Source organism: Manis javanica, chromosome 9 (genome assembly GCF_040802235.1).
Source record: "Manis javanica isolate MJ-LG chromosome 9, MJ_LKY, whole genome shotgun sequence".
Taxonomy (NCBI): Eukaryota; Metazoa; Chordata; class Mammalia; order Pholidota; family Manidae; genus Manis; species Manis javanica.
In genome coordinates this window covers 738,960-748,847 of record NC_133164.1, presented here as the reverse complement: position 1 = coordinate 748,847, position 9,888 = coordinate 738,960, and the positions used below count along the sequence as shown (strand labels likewise).

Sequence of the window (9,888 nt, the reverse complement as noted above, 5' to 3'; positions counted from 1 at the left end):
GCCCTGGGCAGCTGTCTCCCCAGCTTGTCACCTGGGCCCAGGAGGGCATGGAGGGATAAAACCTGGCCTGCAGGGCATGGGGGTGCCACCTGCAGGTGAAAAGAGTGGGGGGCCCAGCCTGGGCAGACACCCCTCTTCCTGGTGCCTCTCTGCCAGGCTCTGAGTCTCCCATGAGACGCCAGGCCTCCCAGGAAAGTTGGAGGCCTTTGAAATACAGTCACACCCAAAATATGCTTTCCTCTGCCCTGTATTCTTATGGGGGGTGTGGCTCTCCCCCTGCGGTTTGATTGCTGCCAACATGCAGGCGTAAGTCCCGACTGAGGGCCTCAAAGTTCTGACTTTTGCTCTCGAGGTACATGTGCCAGATGCGCCTCCTGACCCAGCCGTGTCCAGGAAGAGAGAGCTCGTCCCACAGGCCTGCTGCTGTGCTGGCCCCTGGCTCGGCGTCCTGGGCGTGGCCAGCTTCCTGTCTTGGTCACCAGGCGGGGGCTCTACGGCAGCCTGTCCAGCGGTATCTGAGCCAGGCCTGTCCCCCGCCCCCCGCCCCTCTCAGCGCTCCGAGGCCTAGAACTTTGCCTCCCGCCCCACAGGGAACGTCCTCACACAGGCAGTGACCCAGGGACTCAGCATGGCTCTCCAGCCCCGCGGGCCGGCCCTCCTCTGCCTTCTGCTGAGCCTGCAGGGGCCTCTGGCTGCAGGTATGTGGGGCTGTGGGGCTCCCCTTCTTCTGCTCCTTCCCCTGAGGAGGGCAGCCGGGCCTCCCAGCCCTGGCCTTTGTTATGGACACTGGGCTCGGATGTGATCCACTTTTCTTCCAAAAAGGTGCACGGGCCCTTGGTGAGTGCCGGAGGACGGGCCGCTCTGGCACGATCGTTTCCAGAGATCTGGGGGGCCAGCGGTGCTTTCCCAGCCATAGGTGGGGACGCGCCCCGTGTGCTTGGGCAGCACTCAGAATCCGGGGCGCGCAGGCACCGAGGGGGGGCGCTTCCCTCTTGCTCTGCTCCCTGGGCCCTTGCCGCCAGTCCCAGGGACGGCATGTGGACATTGGCTGTGCCACCTGCCACCACAGCTGTGACCAGCCCCCGGCCCCACCTCAAAGGCATAGAGGTTCTGAATGCGGAAACATGGTGACAAAACATGCCCTCGCCGTGACTTTGCAGACCCAGTAGCAGCCATGGGAGAAACAAGGTGCCAACACTGCCCCGTATGACCCGGTCCTGCTGCCCTTCTAACCCTGAGGAACGGGGCTGCCCCCTGTTCACTACAGGTGCCCAGAGGAGAGCGCTCCTGCTCGAGTCAGCTCTGCCCGCAGTCCCTCCGAAGGGGCAGTGATTGAGAGGGGCAGGTGCAGGGCTTGGGGAGCAGGCGCACCGGGCTCATGGCAGGATCGGCTGGGAGAGGCCAGGTGCCTGGAGAAATGTGACTGGGGACCAGGACAAGGACAGCAGAAGAGCAGGCCGGGTGGGGGCCGGATGGAGAAGACGGACCTCCAGTAAGGCTGGGACACAGGCTCAGCCTGCAGGGCAGGAGGGTGTCTGCAGTCACCACATTGTTTCCACCGCAGCTGCCCCTGGGCCTGGAGAGGCTGGGTTCCGAAGCGATCAGCTGCCAGTCAGGGCACAGGGCTGGCGAGGGGAGGTGGGGCACAGCTGGGAGGGGACTGAGCCCAGGCAGACCAGCGCTGAGGGTGCCAAATCTCCAGGGTTGGCAGCAAGGAAGGCTGGGCAGAGGCAGAGGCCAGGAGGCCAGGCCGCACTGTGGGATGGAGTGTTGGGAAGCAACGGCAGAAAGCAGGTCCCGCCCAGGCGAGGGCAAGAGCAGCCCGCATATCCCGGGTGGAGGGGGCGCAGGGCTGCTTTCTGTCTCAGATGCCAGGTCAGTGTGGTGGAAGAGAGGAGCTACCTTCCAGGGTGGTCTTAAGAGAGAGAGAGGTCAACAGCAAAGCAGAAGAGTGTTAGGGGTGGGCTGGTGGCGAGGAGAGAGGTGTCCACGTTGGGGAGTGACCAAGTCCTGGGAAAGCCTGGGTCCGGGGCGCAGAACCCTCCGGGCAGGCCCTGCCCAAGCCCGGCTGGACACAGGGTGGAGGTGCTGGCACCGGCGGACTCCAACTCTGATTGTTGAAAGTGCACATATGGACTGAACACATTCTGGGACAGAATGACTTTAATTCTCCAAGTTAAGCTTTATGTATATTCTTTCAATAAATACATCCACACAGACGTGTTCACACATACTGCAGTATGTTACTTTGTGAGCTGGCACTTGACATCACCCATCTCTGAGCACTGCACTTGTGGGGATGGGGTACCGTCCGCACGTCCTATCATCATCAGACACTCTCCTGCTGCCCGGTGGCCCCACGTGCCTACACGCTCAGGATGGGTCCCAGAAGTGGGGTGGCCAGGCCACAAGCTATGGCTGTGCTAAGTCACTACTCAGTGAATGTGTCACCCCACTGTGCATGGAGGGCACAGGCCTCGCTGCCTGGGCCCTGGGCGGCCAGGCTCCCGTCGTGGCGGGCCCAGGAAGGGTGGCCGTGGGGCTCCCCCGCACTGTCCCTCAGTCTTCATCCCCCAGAAGGAAGCCCACGGCGTCCTGCACAGGCGAAGGCGTGCCAACTGGCTGCTGGAGGAGCTGCGGCCCGGCTCCCTGGAGCGAGAGTGCCAGGAGGAGCGCTGCTCCCTGGAGGAGGCCCGGGAGATCTTCCAGAGCAGCGAGCGCGCGGTGAGCCCCAGCGCCGCCGCGGGGAGTGGACAGGACGGGCACCTGCTGGCAGGGCTGCACGGCTGGGGGCACTGCGCCGGCCTCCCTCCGGGCGTGCTCCTTGGGGCCACCCATGCCCGCTGCCACGCGCACCGCTCAAGCCTTGCAGCTGTGCATGGGCACTGTCCCAGCGCCTGGCGCCCCCGCCCTGGCAAGAAAGGCCGGTCTGGGTCTAGGGCTGTGCATGCTTCAGGGTGGCACTGCCTGCGGGGCGGTTATGGGAGAAACCGGCCTGGGTGAGCGTCCCCTGCTGCGCCCGCCCTTGGACATCTCTTCAGGGTAACCGGGTGAGGACCCAGGGCTTCCGGCCCAGCCCACAGTGTGCACTGTATGTCCCCGTTTCCACCCCGCTACCTGGGACGTGGATTTAACTGCATCACATCCCTCCAGCCGCTCACCAGGAGCGGGCCCAGGCCGGGAGGAGGTGGGGCACACCCCACCTCACACCGCAGGGCACACAGCTCACACCCAGCAGGAACCGGGCTCTGAGGCAGAGGCCAACGCGACCCTCTCCAGTACACAGAGGATGGTCATGCCCGTGCAGGCACACTGCCCGATTTTCAAGACGTTTCCAACATCCTCACCCTGTTTTGTCCCCCCAGAGCCCCAGGAGTTTGAGTTGAGTTGAGTTGAGTTGAGTTGAGTTGAGTTGAGTTGAGTTGAGTTTAGGCCCAGTGATCCAGAATCAATTTCACTGATGGAGCCTCTGCCCCATTACTGACCCTTTCCTCCCACGGGCCGCACGCTGGACACATGCTCTTGTCCCAGGTTCTCTGCCTGGAGACGGCAGCGTCCGGCCGCCGCTGGGTGTTCTAACTGGAGCGGGGACACAGTGGCCCCTGCTGGGGTGGAGGGGGTGGGATAAGAGACTGCACCGCACCCCGTGAAGGTCTGGCTTCCAGAGCCCGTTGCCAAGGGCCCCGGTCAGACGCTCCGGCCCCCCAGCTTGCTGCCGGCTCTGGGGGTGCATCTGCTGGGCGAGTGTCTCAGGCTTCCTCTCTGTTCCCCCAGAGGCAGTTCTGGATTTCTTACAATGGTGAGTAGGGAACACCGGGCTTGGCCCTGCCTGCAGCCTCCTGCTGGGCAGGCTGACGCGAAGCTGCTCCCCAGACGGGGACCAGTGCGCCTCGAACCCGTGCCGGAACGGAGGCTCCTGCGAAGACCAGCTCCAGGCTTACCTCTGCTTCTGCCCGGACGGTTTCCAGGGCCGCAACTGCGAGACAGGTGAGCATTCCCGCAGCTGGCAGACGGGCCCCAGGGGGGGCGCTGGTCCGGGTGACCTGGGGCCCTGCCAGCCCCCCGGGGCTGGATCTGGGCTTCCAGGGCGCTGACTTCAAACTGGCTGCCCCCCGCCCCTTTCTGGGAGATACAAGGCCCTGGGCTCCCAGCACTAGGGACTCTGATGTGCCTGCAGAGGGCCCGGACGAGAGTCAGTGTCCCAGCGCCTGGCTTCCTGTGCTCACTGGCCTGCACAGCAGGGATCCCTCCCCTACCTGCTGCTACAACAGCATGAGGGGCTTCACCCTCCAAACACTACAGATTAACACAGTTCGGGGTCCTCAGACCATCCTCAGCGTCAGTAATTCACTAGGACTCAGAGGTCTCTAAGGCCTGACACACAGGCAGAAGACTACAGGTCAGAGGCAGCACGGAGCAGGTGCCGCCATGGTGGGCCTGGTGGGCAGCCTCCTACCCTCCAAGAACAACCCGTCACGAGACGGGCTGCAGCCGGCCAGGAACCACGCCGAGCCTCTGTCCAGAGGTGCGTCAGGGCCCAGTCACGTGGCCCTGGCTGACCACCGTGCAGCTGGCTTCCATCTCCTGCCCCACCAGAGGTCAGCTGACACCACATGGCCCCACATGAACCACACTGTCAGACCCTCCAGGTGGCCCAGGCTCCCAGGGAAACACGCTCTGGTCGGGAAGACTGAAGTGCCCGACTCAGAGGTCACCTCGCAGAGTTGAGGGCAAAGGCCAGGCCTCCCGTCAGCCAGGCCTCTGCCACATGCTGCTCTCTGCTGCCCTAGCTCTCCTGGGCCACAGCCGCTTTCTGCACTAAGCAGGACAGAGGCCAGAGGGTGAAGGGGGCACTCAGGCCTCCTGCCCGTTATCTGGACTGGAAAGCCACAGCCCTGCCAGCCTTGGGTGCCCGGCAGCCCAGGGCAGATTCGGTCCCAGGACAGGCTGCTCTGCGGGGATCCTGGACATGCCCAGCAAGCCAACTGTTTCTCACACCAAGACGCTCCCCTTCGGGGTCAGGCGGGTGCCCCTCGTCTCCGTCCAGGGCAGCGCCCAGCCCGGCTGGCTCACTGGGGCACCAGCGCCTGGCTGGGGAGCAGCCTCATCTCTGTTGCCTCTTGCTGGCAGGTCCCCAATTGTGTCAGACGCCTTCACCACCCCCAGACCCTCCCCAGCTTCCAGCAGCAGGAGGGAGGAGAGCGTGGTGGCCCCCGTGTGCGCCTGTGCGTCCCCACTGGCTGGGCTGCTCAGACACGGGACCCCGAACTCCGGCCTCCCTCTCTGGGGTCAGGCCACAGAGCTCAGCTCATCTCTGTCACCAGCAGCTGAGTGGCCCTGACCCAGGGAGGGCCGGCCTCCGGGGCTGGGCAGAGGCCACTTTCAGGCCATCACCTTCCTTCCTCAGACGAGAATGACCAGCTGGTCTGTGTGAATGACAACGGAGGCTGCCAGCAGTACTGCCACGACCACGCCGGGAGCCGGCGCTCCTGCGGGTGCCACGAGGGGTACGCGCTCCAGGCCGACGGGGTGTCCTGCGTGCCCACAGGTAACAGGTCCCCAGGGACGGGCTCCAGGGCTGTGCACCGGCTCACTTCACCAGTTCCTGCCCTGCCTTGAGCTACCTCCTTGGCTAAAGGATGAGAGGGCAGCCTGCCTGAGAGGGAGCACCTACTTGGTGTGGCCGGTGAGGGAGGGGGGCCAGGGTGCAGAGGGTGCCCGCCGAGAGCAAGCCAGGGCAGCGGGCAGGGCCGAGCACTGGGGGCAGCTCCCTGCCTGCGCGAGGCAGGCCCCGAGGGGCAGGGTGGCTCTGCCCGCCCCACTCCCGGCGCCCTCTGCCCAGACCCACATCACCTGCCAGGGTCTCAACTCACCGCAGCACAATTCTGAATTCCAAATCTTTTTGATAGGCAAGCACTTTTAGGATAATGGAAAAATTCCTCCAAACCAGCTTCAAACTAACAGGGCCAAAATCTCAAAAGGGCTGGGGCACCCCAAGGCCTGCATCTCTTTAGAGGTACATGAAGCCAGCGTGAGCTGACAGGCCTGCAGTTCAGCTGCTGCGTCTCAACACTCTCTCTTCCAGCCCCAGGACTTACTGGAGAGACCGCAGCAGGGCCCTCATACCTGCACAGGTGTCTGAGATGCTGCCAGCATGTAAACAGAACAACACCCATCTTTCAGTAAACTCAGGGCACCCTCACCCCCCTGGAAAAATGAGCAGAGTCCAGTTTTAAGAAGCAGGCTGCCATTCCTGCAAAACCAGCCCCGTGGCTGGCTGGGGCTCATGGCCCGGCAGGAGCCAGCGCTCCTCACCTTCCCTCGCCAGCACGTTCGTGTCACAAGTCCCCATATCTTGCCGACTTCTGTTTATACAGTTGAATATCCGTGTGGAAAAATTCCTGTTCTGGAAAAAAGAAATGGCAGCGATCCCCAGGGCCGAATCGTGGGTGGCAAGGTGTGCCCCAAAGGGGAGTGTCCCTGGCAGGTAAGGCTTCAGGGCCCTCAAAAGGAAAGTGGGCAGCCAGCTGCAGGCCCCCCAGGCCCCAGGCACCTGTCATGGCGGCACTTCAGGGGCCTTCTCTGTTCGCAAGTCCACGCCTGCTCGCACCCACATCCATGTGCCCACCCGTCCCGGATTTACAAGCTCTAGGCAGAGCCCCTGCCACCTAACGCCTCCCTGTGGCCCCACGGGAGCTGCTAGCTCACTTCTCTGTGGCAGATGAGTAGGGAGAGGCAGGGTCTGAGCCCAGCCCCCTCGCCTCCAAGGCCCCACCCCCATCTGCCTCTGGAAGCTGAGCCTCTTGAGGGTGGGGAGGCTGCTCAGGTCAGCGTGGCTGCCTGCGAGCCCAGGCCCCACTGGGAGTGCAGAATCCTAGGTACCCAGCCCCGTGGGTCAGGATCCCAAGAGCTGGGATGTGTGCCCCAGGGTGAGGAGGCCTGCCATGCGGGCCAAGCCAGTCCGCTGCCCTGGAGCCTGTTGCGCTGGGACACCAGTTAAACAGGAGATTTTAGAAAGAAAAGTAAACACAGGAGAGCCCTGTGAGGGCGACTGCAGACTGGGACCCACGGCGGCCTTGCCTGGGGTCCCAGCCACGGGCCCCTCCAGACCAGCCCTAGAAGCTGCCGTCTTGTTGAGTGGGCAGCCCTGTGCCCCCCGCCCCCACAGAGCGCTGCCCCCTGGTGCCGGGTGCTCAGAGTGATCGCCTGCACTGCACACACCCACCTGGGGCTGAGTGCCCACCACAGCGCCCCGGGTGGGTGGCAGCATCTCTGCTGGGGGTTTCTGCCTGTGAGCGGCAGGGGGCACCCAGGAGGGCAGGGGGCTGCAGCAGGCACAGCTTCCCACCACCAGGACCTCATGTCTCTGTCATTCCTGCCACAATCTGGAGGCCATGGGACCTCACCCCGTGCAGGCAGGGAAACAGGCCTTCCTGCGTCAGGGGCTTGCCCCCGGAGGCCCAGGCTGGGCTCGCGAGGACCACCCAGAGCCACTGTCAGCCAGGGCCACGGCCACTCAGCCCACTGTCAGGGCTGGGCCCCCTACCCGCACCCACCAGGGGCCTGCCGCTGGCCCCCCTCATCTGCCGCCAGGGGAGGGCCTTGCTGTGGTTTTGCTCCGTGGAGCCCAGTGGTTGTGGGTTTGGGTGAGGAGCGGGCAGCCCCAAGCCTCTGTTCCCACACTGCCGGGGACCCGGCCCCATTCTCAGTTTCTTCTCTCCCTGGTCGACCTGCCTTCACCCCATGTGGTGGATGTTGAACACCAGGGCCGTGTGCAGCGTCCGCCCGCCCATGGCCGGGCCCCCTCGGCCTGGCACTGCCTCGCGCCTGCAAGCTGGGCTAGCCAAAGCCTGACTCCTCCCGCCCACTGGGCAGGTCCTGGCAGGGAAATGCCTCCACCTAAGATTCACTCAAGCACCTGCAAAGCAGCCCCTCTGCTTCTAGAAGAAACAGGGAAACCTTTATTGCGAGTCCACCGTCCTCCACGCACTGCTCTCTGGGCCGTCCCAGGGAGTCTCATGGGCTCCTCTCGGGCACTCAGAGCGGATCAGGGCTCGGGTCCACCTGGGGTGAGAATCGTGTGGGTGCGGAGGGGCCCAGCTCCCACATGTCTGATGTCGGGCCAGCACCGGTCAGCTTCATTCCCTGAGCTGGGCGGGAAACGTTCTGCTGGGGCCCTCTGGACGTGGCCCTGCAGCGCAGCCGTGTGTGCGGAGGCTGCACGGGAAAGGGGACGACGATGTGCCTTCCAGCACCTGCTGTGCCTTGTCAGGCTGTGCTGAGGCTGAACGGCGCCCTGCTGTGTGGCGGCGTCCTGCTCGATGCCACCTGGGTGGTCTCTGCAGCCCACTGCTTCGACAGAATCAAGAACTGGAGGAACCTGACGGTGGCTTTGGGTAGGCTTTGTGGTCGCCGCCTCTGAGGAGGGAAGGGCCCCTGAATGACCAGATGAGCTTCTCCAGAAAGAGGATGGGTGGCGGGGCGGCCCTCAGAGCCTGCAGGGTGTGCCTGCAGCCCCCTCAGCCTCTTTCCCACCCCAAATAAAGATGGGGGGGCTGTACCATCCATCTTGTTTGGGCCAAGAGCACTGAGGGGGCTGCAGCCCCACCACGGACAGGCTGCTGCCCCCTGGGTCTGTGGGACGCTGAGAACCCTGGGGAGGGCCAGGCCCCACCTGGGAAGAACGGAGGATGGGGATTCCCTCACCACAGCTGCCAGCCCAGCCCGTCCACACTGCGCAGAGCCTGGCACAGGCCATCTGGGGAGGCTGCTCAGCTGGCCTGGGGCTGGACATGGGCTCCTCTGTGCCAAGGGAGGCTCCGGAAGGGGAGGCTGAGGCTGCGGGGTGAGGGCTGAGCATGGCTGGTGTCCTGCAGGTGAGCACGACCTCATCGAAGAGGAGGGCAGCGAGCAGGAGCGGCACGTCTCTCAGGTCACCGTCCACGCCAAGTACATCCCGGGCAAGACAGATCACGACATTGCCCTGCTCCGCCTGCGGGACCCCGTGGCCTTCACGGACCACGTGGTGCCCCTCTGCCTGCCTGAGAAGACCTTCTCCGAGAGGACGCTGGCCTTCGTACGCTTCTCATCTGTGAGCGGCTGGGGCCAGCTCCTGGACAGGGGCGCCACAGCCCGGGAGCTCATGGCCATCCAGGTGCCCAGGCTGATGACCCAGGACTGCCAGGAGCAGTCGCGCAGGAGGGCGGGCTCCCCGGCAGTCACGGAGAACATGTTCTGTGCTGGCTACCTGGACGGCAGCAAGGACGCCTGCAAGGGGGACAGTGGGGGCCCGCACGCCACAGAGTTCCAGGGCACGTGGTACCTGACTGGCATCGTGAGCTGGGGTCAGGGCTGTGCGGCCGAGGGCCACTTCGGGGTGTACACCAGGGTCTCCCAATACACGCAGTGGCTGCTCAGGCTTATGGGCTCCCAGCCGCCCTCGGGGGGCCTCCTTCGGGCCCCACCCCCCAGCACCGCTCCTGACCAATAAAGCTGTTGCTGCTCTTGGCTTCAAGGCCCTAAATTCTCTGCAGCTCTCGGGGTGGACAGAGGGGGCAGGAGGGGGGAGACACGGAGAGGCCGGGAGGGAGACCCAGAGGAAAGTGGAGAGACCGGGGACAGAGCCGGGGCGTCCTGCGGCGGCCCGACACAGGCTGGAGCGTGGCGTCTGTGGGAGGGGAGGCGTGCTGCCAACTGAGGGCTGTCCCTTAACTTTCCACTTTTTCTTCCTCAAACGAGTATTCCATCCTTGTTTCAGACAAAACAGAGGCATCAGCCATTCACTTTGGCAGCTATCCTCCAGAGAATTCCTGCAGGTGTGTCTTTTCCCATAGATGTGAGGGCGCTGGTGCTCCACACGCCATCTGCCACCACCATCCACGCTGGCAC

General features: G+C 64.3%; 1 protein-coding gene across 1 annotated transcript; it reads left to right on the top strand.

Annotated features, from left to right (window-relative positions):
• The first annotated feature begins 388 nt into the window (after positions 1–388).
• Positions 389–9,508, top strand: F7 (coagulation factor VII). The gene is made up of 9 exons (XM_017662875.3): positions 389–511; positions 591–698; positions 2,564–2,724; positions 3,775–3,799; positions 3,874–3,987; positions 5,408–5,548; positions 6,378–6,487; positions 8,273–8,396; positions 8,877–9,508. Exons 2-9 carry the CDS (start codon positions 629–631, stop codon positions 9,488–9,490), a joined length of 1,359 nt encoding a protein of 452 aa, XP_017518364.2. The 5' UTR covers positions 389–511; positions 591–628; the 3' UTR covers positions 9,491–9,508.
• The last annotated feature ends 380 nt before the right edge of the window (positions 9,509–9,888 follow it).

Bases quoted from the DNA above. Each gene is read 5' to 3' on its own strand.
- F7 (XM_017662875.3), top strand. From the start codon at position 629: ATGGCTCTCCAGCCCCGCGGGCCGGCCCTCCTCTGCCTTCTGCTGAGC. The intron at 3,988-5,407 runs GTGAGCATTCCC...TTCCTTCCTCAG, and splicing joins GGGCCGCAACTGCGAGACAG to ACGAGAATGACCAGCTGGTC. The intron at 8,397-8,876 runs GTAGGCTTTGTG...GGTGTCCTGCAG, and splicing joins GAACCTGACGGTGGCTTTGG to GTGAGCACGACCTCATCGAA.